The 25,306-nt window shown below is 43.1% G+C and overlaps 1 protein-coding gene across 3 annotated transcripts in view; it reads left to right on the forward strand.

Moving 5' to 3' along the window:
• The window catches only part of GLIS1 (GLIS family zinc finger 1), a 124,772-nt gene that overhangs the window by 56,001 nt on the left and 43,465 nt on the right, over nucleotides 1-25,306 (forward strand). For 2 of the 3 annotated variants that reach the window (XM_044301902.1, XM_044301903.1), the window contains exons 2-3: nucleotides 17,876-18,053; nucleotides 21,236-22,175. In XM_044301902.1, the coding sequence (XP_044157837.1) occupies nucleotides 17,876-18,053; nucleotides 21,236-22,175 (1,118 nt within the window). Of the gene's footprint in view, nucleotides 1-6,363; nucleotides 6,433-17,875; nucleotides 18,054-21,235; nucleotides 22,176-25,306 lie in introns of those variants that run through there. The other variant, XM_044301904.1, reaches the window with a different exon arrangement.

The raw sequence follows: 25,306 nt of genomic DNA on the forward strand, positions 1-25,306 counted from the left end.
GCACTGTCAGACAGCACGTTGCCAACATGACTTTATACAATGGTACAAAGAGAAAACTCTCCCTTCATAAACCATGAAATATCCAAAACATGGGATCACCTTTGGCAGCATTGAAGAAACTGCCTGTAATTTATGGCTCCCTGCACTGGACCTATAGCGTTAGTAAATCAGTAGAACTGCATATTTGGAGGTTTTATGAGGCAATACGTTAGGTTTCTCTACAGTAAAATTAAGCGAGCTCCTGTTTTACGTTCATACACTGAGGTCATTTTCCCTCTCTGGTTTCTTCTACAAGGCTGGTGATTGAACTTTAGCTGGTGAACAGGTATGTGGCATCATTGGAGAGATTATTGCAACGGTAGGTAACCTCTGGCACTGAAGCTGTTGTGAAACTACAACTCCCAGCATGTATACTTGCTCTGCTCTTCTTAGAACTCCCATAGAAGTGAATGGAGCATGCTGGGAGTGCCAAAGGTTGCTGACTCCTGGATTATTGGATTCAGTAATGAAGGTGCAAGTCAGAGTAGTTTTGATAGCCCTCACGGGAACTAAGTTCCTTCAACTTTTTTCTTTTTTTTTTTTTAACCGGGTGAAGCTGACAATATATCAGTAGATGTATCATTTAAAAGGATGTCCAGCCCCATGATATTTTTTTTTTTTATACAAACAGCTTATAATGCTATAAAATAACAAAAGGAGTAATAATGTGGTGACATTAGTGACCTTCAGAAATAGTAAGGGCCTGGATGTATTTCTGGAGTGTAATAATATTACAGACTATAGCCACTAGAGAGGGGTCGGTGATCCAGGGAGTTATTCTGATTGCCTGATTGGAGTCGGGAAGGAATTTTTTTATTCCCTTAAAGTGAGGAAAATTGGCTTCTACCTCACAGGTTTTTTTTTGCCTTCCGAACTGGATGGACAAATGTCTTTTTTTTTGGCCTTATGTACTATGTTACTCCACACTGCAGCTCTACTCAGCAGATATCAGAGCGGCCAACAGTCTTGAATTTGCAGGGACTGTCCTAAGATTTTCAGAGACAGTCCTGACAAATTTGGTTGGTCCTGGTCTGAAAGTATGTAGGGCTTATGTAAGCCTCAACCATAAGGGTCCATTCACACGTCTGCAGGACCCATTTATTCTCTATGAGGCAGGAATGGATGCGGACAGCACACAGTGTGCAGTCCGCATCCACATTTCCGTAGCGCACCACCGATCTTCCGGTCCGCGGCTCTGAAAAAAAATAGAACATGTCCTATTCTTGTCCGCAATTGCGGACAAGAATAGGCATTTCTATGGGGGTGCCAACCGGGTGTATTGCGGATCCGCAATGCACTACGGACGTGTGAATGGACCCTTAGTGTGCTGTTTTGTGGCATTCCCAGGGGCTTTGGCTGCTCTGCTGTATTCCCAGGATGTAAACGCCTCTGCGCTAATCGCAGACAAATTGTCACATGACGCAGGAGAGCAGGTCAACACTGCAGCCAGCAACAAAGGCATCATCCTGGGAGAAAAGGGGTCAGGAAGCAGGTAAGCATAATTCCCTTTGCACGTCTGCCGAAGTTTTGGCAATCTCCCCCCAAGGTGCACAACCCCTTGAAATGCCCTGAATTTACCAACTACACAATTGGTAAGTAGGAGGTGTTCACAGATCTAATTACCAACTATGTATAAATTGCAGCATTACGGGAGATAAATACCATTAAGCTGCCCATTTTTTATAGTAATTCTGGTCTATGAAGGTTATATGTCTAGGCAAGTCCTTCTTCTGGGATCACCATTCCCTTTGATGGCCACATGGATAAAGTGGAGTGATGCAATTTTTCATATGTCAGTGTGTGTGTGGGATGGGGGTGTTAAATATTTCTGCCGTGTTAGCCAGTCTTCTGTCTGACCCCATTCAACCACTGACCAAACAACAGTGGTGGAAACATGTACCGTGCAGTACCAGCTAAAGACTTGTAGGACCTCTTGTTGAGTAGGAGTGTCTTGAAGATCATCACATACCATGAATCTGTGATGGCATCATGGCAGTAGACCTCTATAGGACTATTCTGAAGTACATTTCGTGTTGGTAAATTCAGAGCATTGAAGCCACTCCACAGATTGACCCAGAACAACTTCTTCTGGGCAGGGTTTACAGAAGATGAATTTTCCAGGATTGTCTTCTGAAAGTTTAAGACCATCCCGACAAATTCGGGACGGTTGCAGCCATGCAATCTATTGGCATATAGGAAATATGGAGATGTTGTTTTCATCCTTGACTTGAGTAAAATGATTTAAATGACATTCTAGCGGTGCATTATCCTATGCTGGTATCTCATGGCCCCACATGTATGCTGCTCAGTTCTTCTCAATCCATACCTGCTTTGCTCTGGGATGGTCAGACAATGAGCAGGTTCCTTCCATACATTCACATCACGCCTGTATACGCGTGAGTGGAAAATGGGACAAACTGCTCAGAACTTTTTAATTTCTTCCACTGGAAAGAAAACACTTCAAGAAAATTTGGTTTTGACAGTGAAACCTTGACACACCCAAATCTAGCAGGGAAGACTAATGGAAGAAGTGATCTTCATAAGAGGCAGTATGTGACAAGCTGCATACTGAAGATGCTATTTACTAAAGGCTTTCACATTCATTTTGTGGGTCTTAAGACAATTTGTATCAATCAGCACTTCGTATTTCTCAGAAAAGAATATACAGCAATCTTTCACTTTGTTTCACTATTGATTTAATTTAAAAAATATATTTTTATAAATTTTTCAGCCGTATAAAAAAAAACATACTCTGTAACACTGCTAATGTGTCGAGTTACACAAATTTTGGAGCAAATAAAGAACAAAATTACACAAACCACCAACCTTTCCTTGTGCATCCATCTCACTCGTAGAGGCAAAACAGGTCATCTGCTTCTCTAATAAAATGGGTGTGCGACCAAGAAGAACCCGTGAGAGCTACCGTGTAGTATGTTTAAAGTTGGAGACCAAACTTGTCTTAAACTCCTTTGAAAGAGTATTAGTAAAAAAGAGACCATGGTACAATGAATCTTTCTGTATCTGAGGATATTCAACCAATCCATGATGACGTCATCACGCGCGCCTGCGCCGGGATTTCACTACCGCATAGGCTTCAGGCCTACTAGGCCTGAAGCCTATGGCGGTGATCAGCGGCAGGGCAGGGAACTATGCGCTCCGCTCCCTGCCCCGCCGCAGTATGTGGGACTGAGTCACGGGTGTTAGCGCTTCAGCAATGAGCGCTTCCATCTGTATTGATGGAAGCGCTCATTGCTTCTGGGCCTGCTGGCACCCCCGTCACCCACTGGGCATGCCACTGCACAGCACTACCATAGTAGTGTCCCCCACATTGCCCCCCACACAGTAGTGTCCCCCACATTGCCCCCCACACAGTAGTGTCCCCCACATTGCCCCCACACAGTAATTTCTCCCACACTGCCCCCACACAGTAGTGTCCCCCACACTGCCCCCATACAGTAGTATCCACCACACAGTAATTTCCCCCACGTTGCCCCCCACACAGTAGTGTCCCCCACACAGTAATTTCCCCCACGCTGCCCCCCACACAGTAATTTCCCCCACGCTGCCCCCACACAGTAATTTCCCCCACACAATAGTCCCCCCACACAGTAGTGTCCCCCACACTGCCCCCATACAGTAGTGTCCCCCACACAGTAATTTCCCCCACACTGCCCCCCACACAGTAGTGTCTCCCATGTTGCCCCCACACAGTAATTTCTCCCACACTGCCCCCACACAGTAGTGTCCCCCACACAGTAATTTCCCCCACGTTGCCCCCCCCCACAGTAGTGTCCCCCACGTTGCCCCCCACACAGTAGTGTCCCCCACACAGTAATTTCCCCCACGCTGCCCCCACACAGTAGTGTCCCCCACATTGCCATCCCTCCCATAATAAATTGCCCCCCCCCCCCCACTGTGCCACACAGTATCCCACCATACTTGGCAAAAGAAAAAAAAAAAAAAGAAAGAAAGAAGGAAACCCTAAAGCTAAATACTTACCTGCGCTTGCTTGCAGAGTCCCGGCACAGGCGCACGCGATGACATCATCACGCGCGCCTGCGCTGGGATTTCACTACCGCATAGGCTTCAGGCCTACTAGGCCTGAAGCCTATGGCGGTGATCAGCGGCAGGGCAGGGAACTATGCGCTCCGCTCCCTGCCCCGCCGCAGTATGTGGGACTGAGTCACGGGTGTTAGCGCTTCAGCAATGAGCGCTTCCATCTGTATTGATGGAAGCGCTCATTGCTTCTGGGCCTGCTGGCACCCCCGTCAGAGCCGGCACCCAGGGCGCATCGCCCCCCCCCCGCTGGGCATGCCACTGCACAGCACTACCATAGGCTGCAATGGTAACTGATTGCAGTGTATGGGAGAAGCGATTAGAGGATCGCATGTTCACGTCCCCTAAGTGCATGCTCGACCACCATTATTTATACAGGCAGCAGGCACGTGGGGCTCCGATTCTCTAATTGGTGGGGATCCCACAGGTCTTTCCCCCACATGTATTATCGTAAACTCTGAGATTCAGGAAAAAAAAGACTTAACACGACTTAGGTGCATGAAAGTTTACTAGACAATAGTGCAAGATATCCTGCATTTTTCGGTCTATAAGACGCACTACCACCTCCCCCCCCCCGCCAAGTGGAGGGAAATGGTAGTGCGTCTTATAGTCCGAAGGCTAATGACTGCTTCCATTGCAGATGTACTCACCCTCCCTGGTCTTCTTCCGGGCTCCGCTCTGCACTGTGTCCTGATTGCATACAGCTGTGCGATGGCAGTACCAGAAGAAGACTGGAGAGCGGTGAGTCCTGGATCTGCAGAGTGGCAGCTCCATCCTCCAGAGAAAGACTGATGGGGGTCTGATCTGAGACTGGGGGGGTTTAATCTGAGGCTGATGGAGCTTGGGGTCTGATCTGAGGTCTGACTTTGGGTCTGATGAGGATTAGGGGTCCTTTTTTTCCCTTTTTCCTCCTCTAAATCCTAGCTGCGTCTTATAGTCCCGTGCTCCTGGAGTCCTGGCCAATGCCCAAATGATACAAAGAGGGGAGTGGTAGCAAGACACATCTTACCCTGACAGTGTCTTCAATGTAGCTAAGCTCTTTATTACATAGCTAGGTGTTTTCTAGTCTCCGTCTAAATATCTTCAGTGTGCAGTACGTATGTACAGTTACTTCATACTTCAGGAATGCCACCAGGTATCAAGCACCGCTAACCAACTACATCACCAGAAATGAAAGGGGAAGAAACAACTAAAATACCCTTCTGTACATCACCCAACAGATACTTATACCCTATCCTGTCAATATGGTATAAGTCTGTATTGTGGCACAACCCCCTTGGTTGTGCCACTATTTAATGTTGTTTTAATATGATTCAGCATAAAAAAACTAGTTCGTTTTGTAAATTACGTTCTGTTATAAAACTTTTCTAATTAGGAGTTATTCACTTTAAATCATTATAATGGCGCACTGTGGGCTTTAATTTGTATAGCAACGTGCATGTCCATTTACTGAGGTGGTCGCACATGCTAAGTTCCATCCTTCTACTGCCACCCACTGTATCTACTGTTAGAAGCTGTGATAGGAAGGGAGCTGCAGCAGATAGGACACACCCCCTGAGCTGTGATCGGAGGAGAGCTGCAGCAGAAAGGACATGACCCCTAGCAGAGCAATTGGCACAATGAATGGGAGGATCTCTGGATCCATGTGAGCTACAGGGCTGGTTCTAGCTTTGTTGGAAAGAGATTGCCATGTACTATATGATGTCTGATTTACATTTTTTACATCAATGTTGGCATAATCCCTTTAAGTTATGTCTCTGTGCAGTGTGCATAGCTACGTACCTTGGAACTAGCACTTACACGGCTTGCCTTGGGTATTCTCATGCTGACGCTGCTATCTGTATGTCTTTGATTATGCGAGGTATAAAGCAACCACAAAGGAAAGTGATTTCTTCACGAGTCTGATATTGTCAGAGCTGATTTTAGACTTCCTTGGTCTTGCGGTTTGGCAGTGGTGGAAGGTCGCTTTCAGCTGTTTGACATGTCTTGTTGCCATGTTATCCTCCAGAAACATTGCTGAGGAATGATGGCCTGGCACATCTGCTTTCTATTTCATGCTCTTTCTGACATGAAAAAACTCTTATTGCCTCCATGCTCAAGGTGGAAAGCTTGTGCGGAATCATTACAGAGGATTTTTTTTTTCTTGACTCGAAAAAGTAGAAACAAACCTATGATTTTCACCAGTTCCAGGTAATGACGTGCAGCGGTATTATGAAACCGGGAGGGTCGGATACTTTTGCATACGGCATCTTCATGTTGAGATGATGACTGGCCTCAGATAAGCTGCTATTCCTTTATCTGTGACTCTGCTGTATTCCTACCAGACTCAGACTAGAGGTATGGTTATCATTTTTATATATACAGGCAAGTTCTTTTAATGCGTGACAGAGGGTCAGATATTCTGGATTATAGGATGGTCATATGCAAACGTATGCATCATTTACTTGTATGAAGAAGCAGCCCAACATATAACTGTGCTACTCGTTTCCTAATTGCTTTTCTTTGCTCGTTCTTCTGATAGTGGTTTAAGGAGATTCCAGATTATTTTGTCATTTTGTGCCAGAAATAAATGCCAGACTATCAGATGCTGGAGTAATTATGACTGTATCCTTATAGCTGTAGCTGGGGGGAGGTTAAGTTGCGGGGTATGTTGGGTAGTTGGGGGTCGCAATTCGCTAATAAGCCATTTTGCTCATCCAGGATACTTAGGGCGATCTGTATCTTTGCCTTGTTGAAAGTAAGCCTAGCTCCGCTTTGGTAGAGCTCAGTTCCATGGGCAGACATGCCATATGTGCAACCTATCCAACCGGGGCGCAGTAGGTGGTGTTGTGGGGGTATATGTCGCTCTAAGGGTACCTGTACGCACTTATATAGCAGTACTATATTCCGCAGCGCTTTACAGACATTAGTATCAAGCTGTCTCCAATGGGGCTCACAATCTAAGTTCCCTATCGGTATGTCTTTGTAAGGCGGGAGGAAACCGGAGTACCCGGAGGAAACACAGGGAGAACATACAAACTCCATGCAGATGTTGCCCGTGGTTTGATTCCAACCCAGGACCCCAGCGCCACTGAGCCACCATGCTGCCCCAATAAAAACGGACACTGCCTCAGGATTTCTAAATCCGCACGACAGGGCAGTTTCCGCATGGAAGAAAGAAGCAAAGAGTACATGAGATTTGTCTAACTTTGCTGGTACTGTATTAGGGCTTGTTCACACGACCGTGCAGTCTTTTGCGGTCCGCAAACTGCAGATCCGCAAACCATGTATGCTGCCTGTATGCCTTCTACAATTTGCAGAACAGAATGGACGGCCCTTTATAGAAATGCCTATTATTGTCCGCAAAATGGACATGAATAGGACATGATTTATCATTTTTGCGGGGTCACGCAACGGATGCGGACAGCACACAGAGTGCTATCCGCATCTTTTGCGGCCCAATTGAAGTGAATGGGTCCTCACCCGAGCCGCATTTTACCAAACCACGGTCGTGTGAATGAGCCCTTATGCTGAGGTTTTTCTGCACGTAAATCTGCAGCGTAAAAACGTGCGTAATCCGCAATGTGTGCAGGTAGCTTAAAGCAGCTTTATACCCTCTAGTAACTGGTGCTGAATTTCACAGCTACCAATTACAGGTGAGTTCTTAGAAATGTAGTACATAAAAGTGGTGCTCTATGATAAACTGTTGCACAGCAAGGGACCCATATACTCAGCAGTCTGCTCTGCCCCTTGCTTCCCAGTACATTTTTTTTTTTTTGTTACGGCATTTAGTATTTTTGACAGCAAGATTACCAAACCCCGATAGAAAGTTGGTGCACCCCATTACAAATCATTGCGACCCTTTAGGATTCATTAGGATCGGTATGAAAATGGATCTAGAACACTAATGGGAAAGGACATGGCAATTAGGAGTTTCATGGCAGATTCTGTACCAAAGGGTACGGCCAAGCAAGATTTTTTGGAGGTTTTGAGCCAGATCTGCCTGCAGGATATTTTGCCAAAGTCAAAAGTGGATTTATAAGTAATCGGAAATATAAAGGAAGGACTCAAACATCTCCTTTGTGGTGGATTCACTTCAGTCTGATGCTCGTGATGAATGTCCCATAATGGGATGGGTGAATCAGATTAAAATTCTGGTCAGAAAGGGAAGACTATCTAGAATATATAAGCTATTAATGGCATCAATTAAAGTACTTCTGCCTGCCATCTCCAAATGGGCTGATGATTGAGGATAGGGGAAGATAACTGGGATCTTATATTAGATAATATACAACATGGAAAGATATTTATAGCAGAGCCATATTACAGCAGGATGGCGCATTATATACATAATAAAAAAAAAGTTTCTTACCTGTAATTTTACTTTCCTCGAGTCCGAAGGCAGCACAGAGCAGTTTATGTATGTGCAGCCTGGGGACGATGAGGAAATATATATATATTATATACACCTTCAAGAAGGAAAAAGCTATATAGCGGTTGCTAGCACATAATACATTGTTTTTGCAATACAAAAATTGGCAGACTGATGGTTTAAAAGCCCAAACTCTCATGCCTTGTAGGGGGGCCACATACTTTAATTAAAATGTAATAAATAAAGGACACGACATATTGTACATATTGCTTTAATAAATATATTTAATATTACTTTGTAAGTCCAATGTAACTTCAGGCAGAAACTGAAAATTCAGGCTTCATCCCTTATCCTTAATATATTATTTGGCCTGTTTCCTGCCAATACAAAGGGACCAGCAAGGAGCAATGTCATTACATCCTCTGAATAGTGAATTCGCCCTTATGGTCTATGGCAGGCATGCTCAACCTGCCGCCCTCCAGGACAGCCTACAGCTATCAACCTACAGAAGGGCATCGTGGGAATTGTAGTTTTACAACACCTGGAGGGCCGCAGGTTGAGCATCCCTGGTTTATGGCCTAATAGTATTATCTAAGTGAAGACCAGAGATGCCAGCAATAGCCAAAGGAGACGGTACTCCGGAGTGCACCACAGCCATTCTTTCTCCTTGTTACATTGTGCTCAGGGGTTAAAACAGTTGGTCCATACATAAATATTAATTCTGTTAAAGGGGTTGTCCAGGTTCAGAGCTGAACCCGGACATACCCTTATTTTCACCCCGGCAGCCCTCCTGAGCCTAGCATCGGAGCATCTCATGCTCCGATGCGCTCCCGTGCCCTGCGCTAGATCGCGCAGGGCACAGGCTCTTGTGTTTACAATAACACACTGCCGGGCGGTAACTTCCGCCCAGCAGTGTGTTCGGTGACGTCACCGGCTCTGAGGGGCGGGCTTTAGCTCTGCCCTAGCCGTTTTACTGGCTAGGGCAGAGCCAAATCCCGCCCATCAGTGCCGGTGACGTCACCGGGGTTCCTGTCAGCCCCATAGAGAGCCCGGTACGTCACCGGAACTCAGAAAAATGCCTTTGCCCTGCGCGATTTAGCGCAGGGCAAAGGAGAGCATCGGAGCATGAACTGCTCCGATGCTCATGTCAGGGGGGCTGCCGGGGTGAAAATGGAGGGATGTCCAGGTTCAGCTCTGAACCTGGACAACCCCTTTAAATGTAACATTTTTCAATTTAATTTTTTAGAACATTCTCCTTTGTCTAGATATTGGTGTTACATTTGTTCTATGGTGCCCCAAGTGTTCTTTTGATTACCCCTCAGAACAGTTTACGTCATGTGCTGGGGGTCAGTTATAGCCCAGATACTTGGGTTCATTGCAGTGGAGTCATTCCTGTTATTGTGCAGGCCAGACAGTAGGGATTGAAGCAGTAGATGTGGCTCCTTCTCACAGCACTGAACAAATGAGATGGACGTTCTACAGGCGAATCAAAACAACAGCAGGGGGAGCCATAAAAAGTATGGTGACACTTCTACAAAAGACGACTTTTCTGAGAAAAACCGCCCCCTTAGAAAATATCAGTCCACTAAATTGTAACCACAGGTAACAAGGATCGTAAGTCAAGTAAAACATAAACATAGTGGGTCATACACTGCGTATATCTGGCGCAGATTGCGGTGCAAAGGTTATTTGCACCGCAATCTGCAACTTTTCACTGCTTGCGCCAGGTCTAAAAACAGGGGGGCATGGTGTGGTTGTCTCATTTATCATTTTCTACGCCAGTTTTAGACTTAGAAAATGGTCTAAATCTACGATAGCAAGGGATCTGGCGTAGATTTAGACAGGTGGTGGATGCGCCTAAGTTATGTAGAGGCCGCCACCTCTACATAACTTAGGCGCATCCACCGCCAGCGCAAGGGGTATTAAGACTGGCGTCTAAAACTCCGGTCTTAATAAATGACCCCCATAACCTTTATTAGTAATAAGGTCAAGGCCCAATAGCCAGTGATCAGCCATTGTTACCAGCAACAAGCGTGGAAGATCAATATGGAAAATATCAGGAACACATGGACAAAGCAAATTGTACATTCCAGTTCCATATGAAGTGTCTAAGTAGTGGAGCTGGTTTTCTCCAGTCTGTACATTATCCTTCCATGAAGCAATGTTCGTTCAGAGGATGCCTAATCTGTTGGTTCCTAAGCCTCTCGGCATCCACCCTAAGAAGGACAACCCTTTAGTACCATAATAAACCTTACCTAATATCCTCAAATAAATCCCAAACGTGTATAGTGGCCCTATAGAAGACATCTGGTCTACAGTGGTCAGCTTGACTGTAATATCTGGACCCAAATAAATCCAATTAAAAAGGTATGTTTCACATGATCTAATAGAGTAAATTCATATGGAACAACCTCTGTGCATGCCACAGTTGGAGTACAAACTGTATTTAAACCAGTGCCCAAAATTGTTTCTGATTATTAAAGAGAATGCTTTACTTACATTTTTTCACTTCACAATTCAATCCAGATCCTGATACATTGTTTTTATAAAATATATATTTTTTATAGTCTATTTTTTGTGGATTTTTCATATTATATTATCTGGGCATAACTATGGGGGCAGCTATCTCTCCCGAGTCTCTCTTTACAACATTCAGATATTTGCTTTAGGCTACATGCACACGAACGTTGTTTGTTTCCGTGTCCGTTCCGTTTTTTTTTTTTTGCGGATAGGATGCGGACCCAATCATCACCGTGTGCTGTCCGCATCAGTATGTCCGTTCCATTGCCACGCAAAAAAAAATTTGTGCATGTCCTTTTTTTTTGCGGATCCGCAATTTGCAGACCGCAAAACACATACGGTCGTGTGCATGTAGTGTTAGACTGGGGATGACTCATTGACTTCTTTGGGAGTGTTGTGGGCATGCTCTGTTACTTCTGCAGGGATGGGGAGGAGGTGATCTGTGACATCACCTGTTATATCCTGTGTTACATTTATCTATTTATCTATCTATCTAAAAACAAAGAGCCACAGCAGCACAGCAACGGTGAAGGTCGGGTGCAATCCCTCAAGGACAACAGGCAGCAAAGTCCATAGATAAGTTCCAGAAGACAAATAATGAGGCAGCACTCCAAAGTAGGCAAAAGGTGGCAGACCCGTTTATTACTCCTCTAGCAACGTTTCAGCCCAGCTCAATGGGGCCTTTGTCAAGCAAACACATGCATCCTTAAATACACCACTGTGATAAATAGTGACATGATTACATAATTGATAATTAGTGTAACTAATAAAGTGCAAAAAGATAATATGACATGATTGTAGCTTGATAAAAATTGCTGATTCTGCAAAACTATTAATTACATCATATGTAATAACCCACAGAAAACCATAATGGGGAAAGTCAACACCATTACACTATGGCAACCCCATCATCTCAATCAAAGAGCTCCATTTGAACTCAGTGTTCGGCCCCTCGGTCTGAGGGTCTGCAAACGATGAATCCATTGGAGTTCCCTCTGTTTGAGAATTAATTCCCTATCTCCCCCTCTTCTCAATGGTGGAACATGATTAAGAATTCTAAACTTCAAATCTTTCTCTTTATGTCTTACTTCAGTAAAATGTTTAGAAACCGGTAAATCTTTCCTTTTCTGGCGAATAGTATATCTATGTTGGTTTAATCTCGTCTTCAAGTCCCAAGTGGTCTCCCCAGCATAGAGCAGTCCACAAGGGCATTGGAGGAGATATATAAATGTACGGTCACATGTGAGAAAATGACGAATGTCACGATGTGTCCCCAACGTGGAGTGGAAAAACCTATCACCTTTAAGCATATATGAACAATTAATACAACTCAAACATGGATAACATCCCATTCTTCTAGAGCCAAAATATGTCTGTACCTGCTCTTTCACTATACATCTGCTTTGACGAGTAAAGGGAATACGTGACAAGATAGTTTTGTCCCTTCCAGTAGATATATTATGTGGATTCAACACATTAGTAAGATGCCTCTCAATGACCTTATGGGAATAACCTCTATGTTTAAACTTAAATGCCATTTGTTGATACCTGAGAGGATCATTGTTTAGGATCTTGCACTATACGTCGGATTCCCAAAAATTGACTATAGGGCAAAGCATCAATTGTAGATCTGGGATGGCAACTTTCGGACCTGAGTAGATTATTACAATCAGTAGGTTTGGTATATAAATCAATACACAACTTCTCTCCCACTATCCGTACTGTAGTGTCAAGGAATTGAACCTGTTCTGTCGAGCATGGTCAGTGTAAATGTAATCTGCAGGTCATTGTGATTGAAAAATTGGTGAAAATCAATTAGAGAGACTTCACTCCCAGTCAAGATCAAGAAAATGTTGTCAGTGTATCGCCACTAAACCAAAACACCTGGTTGAAGTGGCGGGATACATAAATTGACTCCTCCTCCAGAGCCGCCATATATGTGCATATGTGGGCGCCACATTAGACCCCATGGCGGTCCCACACAATTGCAACCAAAAATGGTCCATAAAGGCCAAGTAATTGTGCCGTCAGATTAGATCAAGCAAATCAACAATAAAATGTTGGCTATCTTTGGTAAATAAACTGGTTTCCAAGCATCTCCGAACTGCTGCAATACCTCTATTGTGATCAATGGATAGTATATAAACTAGTGACATCAAAATAGGCCACTAAATCATTGTGAAGGTAAGGTAATGTTAGAGATTTTCTCAAGAAAATCACTGGTATCCCTAATATAGGACCTTGTGTTGACAGCATAATTGAGCAATATTTTATCTAAGAAAATAGCGATGTTGGAGAAAATCGATTCTTTACCCGAAACAATTGGGCGTCCAGGAGGGTTACTGAGTGATTTATGGATCTTAGGTAAAATATACAGTAGTGCTGTTCAAGGATATGCAATGAATAAAAAATAATTAGGATCTATAATCCCTCCCTCCTTTGCAACATCTAACTTAGATTTAATAAGTGTGATAATGTCAAATTTAGGATCATGCTATAACCGTTTATAAACATCAATATCACCAAGTTGTCTCTCAATTTCCAAAATATACCACGATGTATCCATAATAACCACTGCACCGCCTTTGTTGGCAGGCTTGATGGTTAATTTATTGTTATTGCACAGTTCAGAGATAGCCTGCAGATCAGCACTAGACATATTAGGATGATTCAAGGGTGTCACAACTGACCTCGATTTCAAAATCTCAATATCAGATGTGACAGCCTTGATAAATGCATCTACCGCTGGTACATTACCCTGTGGGCTGAAGTCACTTTTCAGACGCAAATTCAGCTATCTGAGAGTGAGTCCAGTACCCATGTCACTAACAATAGTATCCCTTGTTTGACAATGTTCAGAAAACCATATTTTAAGTTTAATACCACAAAACAAACACTGTAAATCAATTTCTAGTTGAAACCAATCAGTCCTAATAGTAGGGCAAAATGATAAACCCTTATTTAGTACCCCCATTTTTAAAAAATCTGAGAGAACAACAGAAGATATATTTACCACTGCTGTTTTTACAGTCGTATTCCCTCTCAAGTCTGTGGATGTATTTTCTTGCGGGTCGCTCTGTTCTTTACAGGTCGCCGGTCTACATATCTATCTATCTTGGTGTTATCTGTCATTGTAATCATGCCTGGGATGAGAAGAACATGTCAGCTTATTATAAGGATTCGTGGACAGAGTGAAAACTGTAGGATTTCAGGATTTTTTATTTTTATAGAAAATGACTTGGACAATTTAAAAAACTCCCCAAATTCTTCGATATTTGGAACAAAAATATTTTAAACAATAGACCTAATTATTGTAAATGTAAGAATTGGAGGAGGTGATGGTTTTGGGATCAACAAAAGTGTATTGAAAAGTAAAGAGACTTGTAAGATTTTCCTTAAAAAAAATCAAGCCTTTAGGATTCCTCATTTTCCAACCCCCACCCAATACTAAGGATGACTTCCAGCTTTTACAAGAACATAAAATTTTAGGCCAAATTAATAAATATGAATTAATAATTGGATGATGCTTTCCTTTCACCCTGCTGAAGGTGCCAAAAATATATTGTGATCCTGGACAGCCTTTCTGGCACAGAGGATTCATACAGTTTTCTCAACTTGATCTCGAGAACAATTGATGGCATGCTCAACTGATCAATTTACTCTGGAGAAATTCCCAAAATGGTTTATCCTTGTCTTATGACTGCATCTTCTCAAACAGCAGTAATGGTTTTCATATAGTGATGTAAAGTTAACCCCAGATGATGGTTGTCAGACATAATTGGAATATCTGTTTTGAATAAAGCCTTTGTTGTGGATGCAATATACACAGGCTAAATAACAATAAACTACCACATTGAAATAGTAAGAAACAAAGCTACATCCTGTGCAGCTAGCTTTCTATATTTTCAGATCAGGGGTGCAAGTTCTTGTTCATTAGGTACGACCAGTGGGCATATATCTTAAAGGGGCTTTTGGGTTTTATAATAAAATTTGTACCTGCCCAAACACTGTATATTTTTGCCCCATATACCTGTTTTATCACGTCAGCACCTTCCTTCCCATGTTCTCAGCATCACTGCATCCTGGCAGGATGTTTACAAGCAGAACTTCCAGTTTTCATCAACTTCCTGCTAGGTTTCTAACCGATCCCAGCATGCTTTGCTCTGTAATGTTTCTCAGAGCTTGTTCAGTCTGCCACACTGTTCTCCATTTGCTCCATGTCCTGCCATCAGATCAGTAAGATGGATAGTCTTCTCCAGCAGCATTTTTATTTTATTTTTTAAAGTCAGCATTTATGTTCTCACTATATGTTTTTACTACCAGCATTCATATAGTCCATGGAGCTTTCTTACCACTTTCGACCAGTAATAGGCTGTTGAGATATCAGTTTAGTATGTAAGTTAGGCTAGGTTCACAACACTGCTTCGTTTTCTGTTCTTCTGATCCTGTCAGAAGACCAAAAGACAAAATTTAAAAAAATTGACCCTGTATTTTGAGCATCCGTTATGCTCATTTTGTATCTGTTTTAGCCATTTCCATCTGATCCGTTATTTTGGATGGAAAAAATAGTACTCCATGCAGGGTTTTTCTAACATAAATGAATTTCAAAAATGGCCAAAATGGGTGCAAAAACATGCTCAAAATAAAAGATCTGTTAATTTTTTTTCTTTGTTTTCTTATGGATCAGAAGAACGTAAAACGAAATGCTGGTGTTAACCCAGCCTTAGGAACATTTTAGTAAAGAGAGAAAAATCCTATATTTGCTCTTCTGAGACATAAACTGTATCTGAGATATATCCAGTACGTATTGACGACCTATTCTCAGGATAGGTCATCAGTATCTGATCGGTATCCCGACACCCCACCGATCAGATGTTTGAAGAGGACGTGGCACTCATACAAGTGCTGCCTCCACTTCAAAATTACACTGCTCAGAAGTCTCTGCAGCACAGTGTAATTGCAAGTTCTTGTTCTATTCACTTGAATGGGATGAGAAATTGTAATTACTCTGCGCAGGCGCTGCAAACAAGACGACGCACAGTGTAATCTTGAAGAGGAAGCAGTGCTTGTACGAGCATCACCTCCTTTTCAAACGGCTGATTGGAAGGGGTGCCGGAAGAATAATATATTTTTTTAATGTAAATGAATTAACAGTTTTGTTATGAACATATTTTTTCCTTTTTATCCATTGCTATGTATGTAAAATATATGGAAAGATTCAATATCTTGTCCATTGTGCAATACTGAAATCACTTAAAGGTAAACCTCTGTTGATAGTAACAGTCTATATATGAATATTGTATGTACAAACAGGTAGATGGTTTTCTAAATATACTTTCTGAAGCCACTCCATGTATTCTACTTCTTGTCCTGGCTCTTTAACTTCCTATTTGTTTGGACTTTAAACATTGCAGACAGTCTCTCTTAACAGTCTGTCAGACCATTCAATGCGACCAGAGAGAGACCTCCTGTAGGGACTCAATTTGAGCATCACAAATTTACACCACAAATTTACACAAGAAAAGGCATTTTCTATATAGTTCTGGCAATGTGCGGATCCGCAAAATGCGGAAAGCACATTGCCGGTGTCCGTGTTTTGCGGATCCGCGGTGTCCGGATGTCTGAATGGAGCCTTACAGGGGGGTGATCAATGACAGGGGGGTGATCAGGGAATCTATATGGGGTGATCACCCCCCCGTAAGGCTCCATTCAGACGTCCATATGTGTTTTGCAGATCCGCGGATCCATGGATCGGATCCGCAAAACACATACAGACGTCTGAATGGAGCCTTACAGGGGGGCGATCAATGACAGGGGGGTGATCAGGGAGTCTATATGGGGTGATCACCCCCCTGTAAGGCTCCATTCAGACGTCCGTATGTGTTTTGCGGATCCATGGATCGGATCTGCAAAACACATACGGACGTCTGAATGGAGCCTTACAGGGGGGTGATCAATGACAGGGGGGTGATCAGGGAGTCTAATATGGGGTGATCAGGGGTTAATAAGTGACGGGGGGGGGGGGGTGTAGAGTAGTGGTGTTTGGTGCTACTTATTACAGAGCTGCCTGTGTCCTCTGGTGGTCGATCCAAGCAAAAGGGACCACCAGAGGATCAGGTATATTAGACGCTGTTATCAAAACAGCGTCCAATATACCTTTTAGGGGTTAAAAAAAATTGCATCTACAGCTGGCAGGCTGTAGATCCATTCGCTTACCTGCAGTTCCTGTGAGCGCGCGTTCACAGGAAATCTCGCGTCTCGTGAGATGAAGCGCCGGCGCGTGATTGTGCCTGAGTCAGCCGCCTCCGGACCGCAATCCTGCGTTAGGTGGTCCGGAGGCGGTTAAGACAGGTGTTTTCCGTGCTGGTCCTGATTCCCCGTGTGCTGATGGAGGATGCGTCAAATTTATGTAGAGGCGCACACCTCTCATAGATTTGGTGCATCCTCTCGCTGGCCGGGCGACCGTAGATTTCTGTATTTATTTAGTAAAGATAAATGTGGTGGACCTCCAGTGATGACCCCTCCATGCCCTAGCCACCCCACTTTTCTCCACACTTAAAAAAAGTGTCATGAAGGGGGGAAAAGTTGCAGATTTTTCAGCATATATGGTGTGAGACAAAATCTATGACTTTATTATGCCACAAAAGTGGCATAAATAGAATAGTAAATGTCCCCCTTCGTGTTTGTCTATAACTGTGACGTAGATAACAATTGGACCACATTGCAATTGATGCAAAAATCCAAGTAACGACAAAAGGGTTCACTTTTTCTTGCAACTGTATGTAGACAAGCAATGAGTGAATTCCATAATTATTGTTTTTAACTATTATTCATACCTCAGTCGATTTAATTCACCAGAAATCAATGATTTTGCAATCTACAGTCTCTTGTGCTCTTATTCCATTTTAGTGAATGGAGGGTATGCTCAGTATAATCTGAAGAAGAGCTTTCTAGGAATTGAAGGGATGACTAGCACAGTCCTAGAGGACAGAGACCGCTTCCTAGGCCATGTCAGGAATCTGGCAGCTTCTGAGGAGCCCATGAGTTGTTACGAGAGTGCGGACGATGCCGAGTACACAAATAACAGGTAATGCCCATATATATACTGTGATGAGACTCTATAATAGGATACTGTAAAACGACTATGGCGCTAGTTACATTATAGGTGCTCTTGGGGTTCAGGTTAGATGTCGTACCTCTTTTCTAAGGATAAAAAAAAACTGAGAGTGGCGTAATTATATCGTCTCATCTCCTGTCAGTGTGGGCAATTATAAGACAATAGTAATTAGGAGGGAGAGTATAAAGCACAGGTTAAGGGTCAGGCCGGATACTTGTTACCATATTGTACTTCCCATAATGAAGGGATGAGAGATGCTCATACATCAGAAATCCGAACCCTCTCTCCATCTCATCCCTAATGTTTTTCCCAGGACGAAGAGACACATTACACAGGAGCAAGTGCATTGTCCTTGTCACATAGCCCCCTCTGAATCTCACCAATCAGGTTGTACATCAAAGGCTAATTAACAATGTACTTCTCTATGGATCCATCTAGACTTTTGTATTGAATTGTGTGATATTGAAGGGAGACATAGCGAAATTGTTAGACAGAAGAGAGCAGCGTACGATGGCGGTACTCCATGGGATGTGATACAGGTAACAGGGTCTTCTCTGCTTTTATTCGCAGGTAACATATAGATGTTTTGTGTTGGACAGATATAAATAAAGTTATAGTAAAACTAAAGGGGATGGTAATACCCTCATACCTCATTAGAAGTTTCCATGAGGTTAAACACAGGAACGAGATTGTGTAAAGTTCTAAGGAAAGATGCTCCAGAATTGAGAATTAATGGGGATTGCAAGTATTTACTAAAACAGACCTGTCAGGAGAATGGTCAGGTCTTCTTTAAAGACCCTGTAGTTGTTATAAAGGGGGGAAGTGATTAGATTTTTTTTTTGGGGGGGGGGGGGGGGGGGGGGTTCCTTGTGAGGAGTCATTTATTAAGACTGGCTATATGTAAGCAACACTAGTACAATGTAATAATTTCAACCATACCTTTGTTACTTTTGTGCTTTCAAATTCCAGAAAATGTACTTTCTTCGGTATGCAAAGGAGGTCTAAAGTGAATAGCAGGGCGTCACCAATGGTTTTAAAAGCCCAGGACCGCCTCCTCCAAGTGTCCGAGCTCAGGACCGCCTCCTCCAAGTGTCCAAGCTCAGGACCGCCTCCTCCAAGTGGCCAAGCTCAGGACCGCCTCCTCCAAGTGTCCAAGCTCAGGACCGCCTCCTCCAAGTGTCCAAGCTCAGGACCGCTTCCTCCAAGTGTCCAAGCTCAGGACCGCCTCCTCCAAGTGTCCAAGCTCAGGATCGCCTCCTCCAAGTGTCCTAGCTCAGGACCGCCTCCTCCAAGTGTCCAAGCTCAGGACCGCCTCCTTCAAGTGTCCGAGCTCAGGACCGCCTCCTCCAAGTGTCCGAGCTCAGGACCGCCTCCTCCAAGTGTCCGAGCTCAGGACCGCCTCCTCCAAGTGTCCGAGCTCAGGATCGCCTCCTCCAAGTGCCTGAGCCTTACTCTTGCAAGAGCCCAAGACCACCTCTTCATCCCTAGCATTACCTCCCCCTCTCCCTAGCCGTCACTATTACCCTTTAAAGGCTACGTACACATTTGGGGGCAATTTTTTTTTTATTATTGCATTGTACACATTTTGAGCTAAAAATATTTTTTTTAATTGGTCTTTATTAAAAATATGGTGTGCTTTTATCTGTAAAGAGCTGAGATTCTCTAGTAGCCACCTGTGGATTTTCTGTCTTTTCCGTCAGACCAGGAGCTGATGGACTCCTTATCTCTGTTCTCTGACATTATAAACACTCATTATAGCTCAGTTCTTATCTGACTGATAAGAATGTGTCTTAAATAAGTGTTTATGACCTCTCAGTAGTTTAGAGATAAGGGTTATTAGATGACCGGCACAAAGTGAAAGTACCAGTCACACAGTTAGAAAAACTGTTAACCCTTTGTGACAGAACAGCTCAATATTTCTAATAAAGGCCAACTGAAAAAAAAAGATTTTAAGGCCAAAAATGAGTAACATACAATAAAAAAATTGCCTCCAAAGGTGTACATGGCTTCTGAGAAATGACGCATGCACTATACCTGCAGTGAGTCCAATGCCCACTGCAGGGAAGGCAGTGCTCAGGCAGATTCACACTCTACACTCTTGCGGTTTTTCAGTGCGACACAAGCTGACCTCGTAGCGAAGTTGAAAGGAAATGGAGACGTCTAAAAAGAGGGTGGGGAGTAGAAAGCTCAAGGGGAGGTAATGCTAGAGATGAAGAGGCGGTCTTCAGCTCTTGCGAGAGGTGGGCTTGAGCACTTGGAGGAGGGGGCCCTGGGCTTTTAAAACTGTTGGTGACGCCCTGCTGAGCACTTTGAACCTCATTTGAATACCGAATAAAGTGCATTTTTTTGCAGTTTAAAAGCTAATAAAAGTATGGTTGAAATGATGATAGACAGATGACCATTTCACTGGCGTTACTTACATATAGCAGAAGTAGCAGACAGATTCCCTTTAATGAATTTGCTGCATCTTCTGCTGTCCGTGAGCCAGAACTGAAATCTACTCCAACCAGTAGCTGTAGTAGATCTCTGGTCTAATGTGCACCAATTTTCTGTCTCCTGTTGCCCGCTTTTTGGAAAAGTAGAAAAGGTGTTGGAAAAAGCTAAAAAGTCACAAATAATTCTCAACAAAATTTGAGACTTTTCTGTAAAAGAAATCTGTCCTATAACTATGGTAGGTGACCCCCTTGATCTTTGGGAAAGTAAATACATGTTGAAATTAGTGCGTAAGACGTGGTCAGAAAATTAAAGGGGTTGTACAAGTTAATTTTTTTGTAAAAGGAAGGAAAGCAAATAAAATAATTTTTTTAATTATACTCATCGTTCTTTACCCCCTCTACCCTGAGTGCTGCCTTTCCAGGACTCTCCACTGCTGCAGTCAAAAACAGGACATCATGGCTGCTGTGGAGATGAAGGAGGTACAACACCTCTGAGGCCAGTGATTGGCTGCAGTGGTCATGTGCAGTATATGGGTACGTCACTGCTGCAGTCATGAAAACAAAGCCCAGCAGAGTGGAAGCTCAGGAACAAAGGGGTTTTTGAGTATTTTTTTTTATATAGTTTAAAAAAAATAACTTGGACAACCCCTTTAAGTATACCAGACAGCAGTTTAGCTACTTTTAGGTTCAATGATTTCTTGCCTCCATTTCCCACAGGTCGGCCCATTATTGCACTTCCATATCTTTTTGCCTGAATGGGGCTCGCTCCGCCAGCCGGATCAAGCAAGAGGGTCCCTGCGACTTCTCCCATCTATCGACGGGATCACGGCACTCAGGCAGCTCAGAGTTAAGAACATCTCTGCTTCCTGACACAGCGCTGACACACAATGGATTGAAACAGTGTCTGTCATCATACTTTTTAGACGCCACACACAGCACTTTCCCAGGCTCACTGACAGCCAGCAGCCATTCTACCTCCACCCAGCCTCAGCCTGGAGGAAGACGCGGATGTTCCACTGATAGCGCCGAAATTTGGGGAATTCTTCGCTCCGCTCACACGTTTTTGCCATCTTGCATGAACAATATTTGCGTCTCCCCTCCTAGAACGCAGTTTAATTCTGGGGGAGTTCCTAACTGCAGCCCTCCGAAGGCGTCCCAACCGGAGGGCCTTTGTGGACTGCCCTCCTCCGCTCAGTGCTTACTCTCTAGTGCTGGAGGGTATGAGCTGAAATCTCCTGAGCAGGTGAATGTGCCCTGTTCAGAGGGCAGTGCCAATCTATTTCTAAACACCATTCCCAATGACTGCAGTAAGCTCAACTTTCTGAAGCAAGAGCCAGAAGACAGCTATCCACAAGGGCTTCATTCTCCCCTCCATCTTACGCTCAGCATGTCCCCGAAGACGATTTCGCCCGATGAACAAGATGAACTTGGCAATGAGAGGAGACAGCTATGCCGCTGGATAGATTGTAGTGCCTTTTACGATCAGCAGGAGGAGTTAGTGAGGCACATTGAGAAGACCCACATTGACCAGCGCACGGGCGAGGATTTCACGTGTTTCTGGGCTGGTTGTACAAGACGATTCAAGCCTTTCAATGCCCGATATAAACTGCTCATTCACATGAGGGTGCACTCTGGGGAGAAGCCAAATAAGTGTATGGTAAGTGAATATATTCTTACAATTTACGTTAATAGCTGCCCTCTATTTAGGAATCCAACATTGTATGTTGAGAACGTTTCAATGTATTTTTTTGGGGTCATAACTAAGATTTTTTGCTGACGCAGCTCCAAATCCCCTGCATAGACGTAGAGCTGTATGATAAAATTCTGCCTGCAGCCACCACTAGGGGGAGCTTAGTGTATACTGTTTTATTGTAGAGTTCACTTTCAGTTGTATGCAGTATACATATTTTAGCATTCAGGGGTGACTATAAAGCATAGCTTCAGCCAAAAAGAAAAACTTGAGAGTTCCTGAATGCTTATGTACCATTACTGCAAGCAGCTCTTCTCTTATAACCTCATCTATTTGTGATCTAGACTTTTGCTGCTTCCAATTTCTGGAGAACAAGGTCATATGATATAACCATGAGCCCTATGAAATAATTTGAAATTGGGCCACACTCCACCTTGACTACTTTTTAGTATTATGTCCAAAACATGAGAAGCTAATGGTTATTTTTGTCTCTCTGTGCCATGTGTCTTTTCCTAATGCACAGGTATAATGCATAACATGTTGTCACAACATAGAGGTATGTAGTATCACAGGTAATGTCACAGTAAAAGAACAATTAACTTAAACAAATTACATCATAGCAATCGTGCACATAGTGATGTCACAGCAGCAGGAAAATATGCACAGTGATGTACCAGTACAAACACAATACTATGATGTCACAGTACAATCATAATACTCATAGTGATGTCACAGTACAATTACAGTACACATGGTGATGTCACAGTACAAGTACAGTATACATGGTGATGTCACAGTACAAGTACAGTACACAGTGATGTCACAGTACAATCATAATATTCTTAGTGATGTCAGTACACATGGTGATGTCCCAGTACAAGTACAGTACACATAGTGATGTCCCAGTACAATTACAGTACACATAGTGATGTCACAGTACGATTCCAGTACGCATGGTGATGTCACAGTATGATTACAGTACACATGGTGATGTCACAGTACGATTACAGTACGCATGGTGATGTCCCAGTACAAGTACAGTACACATAGTGATGTCACAGTACGATTACAGTACACATAGTGAAGTCCCAGTACAAGTACAGTACGCATAGTGATGTCACAGTATGATTATAGTACGCATAGTGATGTCACAGTATGATTACAGTACACATAGTGAAGTCCCAGTACAAGTACAGTACGCATAGTGATGTCACAGTATGATTACAGTACACATAGTGATGTCACAGTATGATTATAGTACGCATAGTGATGTCACAGTATGATTACAGTACGCATAGTGATGTCACAGTACAAGTACAGTACTCATACTGCAAAAAATTTTTATAAAAAATGTAAAAAGTAAATTTGGTATGGTAATATTATGTGATATACTCATCATGTATGATGACGGAGTTGTGCCGATCCTTGAGTGTATTTGTATCCAGCATAGCTGCTAATCTGGGAATGGTTTACACTATTGAGCGCTTTGTGTTTTAGTACACATAGTGATGTCACAGTACAATTACAGTACACATAGTGATGTCACCGTACAAGTGCGGTATATAGAGTTGTAACAGTACCAGGATAATCTACTCGGTGAAGTTACAGCACAAATAGTGATGTCACAAGTGCAGTGGCAGAAACAATACAAGCAAGACACTGACCTGACTTCTCCAGTCTCATCCCTGGCAGAAGAAGGGTTTGATGCTGAGGAAAGGCTTCAGCTAGCTGTCCCTCTCTCTGTCATAAAGCTGGTACCCTGGACAAAGGCTGGAGGCCCACGGTCTGTGTGGCTGTCTCCTTGGTCACAGGACTGGGGACCCATGGTCTGTGGCTTAGCATCCCCATCTCAGCCTCTTCTTCTGGTCACTCATGTAGTCTGGCAGAGTCTCTTCTTCTAAGCACTGATCCCTGTTGTGTCCATCTCACGGGTCAATATAGTTTGTATAATTTTTCTTTTGACCCGATATTTTTTTTTAAATATTTATATAAAGCATTTGCTTTATATACCTGACATCCCTAACTACAGAAGACTAGGTGTTTGGAGTGCTCTCCTTATATATAGTTTCTAGCTGAACTAGGACCCTTATAGTTGGGGGGTGGGGGTGGGAGAAACACAACCCAAACAAATACAATGTTACAATTATGGTATCGCATAGACTTGCATTACAGCTCCAATATTACTCAATGGCAATGACGCAGATGTTTTCCAGACAAAAACAAGTCATCTGACATAACAGAGCTAAACCAGGCATCCAAAAGGTCAGTCTGTCTGGTTTTGGTGGTAAACAAGTCTGGCATTTTCCCTCCAAAATATACTCTTCTTTAACTCTTATGATAACTGTGGAAAATTATTAGCTTCTCGTTATTAGCTAGAAAGTCCCAAAGGTCTCCCAGTATTCATTAACCCTTTCCACGGTGCTGGTCAAATACAGTGCAAATTAACAGGATATATATCACAACAAACAAATAAAATGTCTGTAAAGCGCTGAGGAATATGTCAGCGCTATATACGTGAGAATAATAGTAATAAAATGCAGTTACACATAATAAACAGTATAAGTCAGTTCAAGTTAACCCTTTAAAGTGAAATAAAGTAAGGAGTTTATGATCATGCATAGGGGTAATTGGGGCAAAAGTCCAGACTTCAAAGTACTCCTGCTCCAGGGCACTACACAAGTGCAGAGATAATGCACACAGTGATATTACAGAAAAGAAATAGGGCGTACAAAAATGGTACCATGCACTTGCTGACATCACAGCAAATAATCATGTCACAGTCCAGGTATAATGGACACAATGATCACAGTAGAGGTTAATGCTTATGGTGATGTCACAGAAGAGGCATAATGAACACAGTAGAACTATAACAAGCAACAGTGAGGCTCCACAGCAAAACATGAAATGGTGCTCCATTAAATTTTTTTATTCTCCCCCTTCCATCAACTAAAGATGTCACTAACTGCACCTTGTCCCACTGTAGTTGCCGTACCTGCTACCTTGGAGGTTATGCCCAAGTCTTACAACCTATTTACTGTGCCCGTACACGTTCAGATGTTGACCATGTTTTCAGATGCAGTTTTTTAAGCTAAAACCAG

The sequence above is a fragment of the Bufo gargarizans genome, chromosome 7, assembly GCF_014858855.1.
Source record: "Bufo gargarizans isolate SCDJY-AF-19 chromosome 7, ASM1485885v1, whole genome shotgun sequence".
Taxonomy (NCBI): domain Eukaryota; kingdom Metazoa; phylum Chordata; class Amphibia; order Anura; family Bufonidae; genus Bufo; species Bufo gargarizans.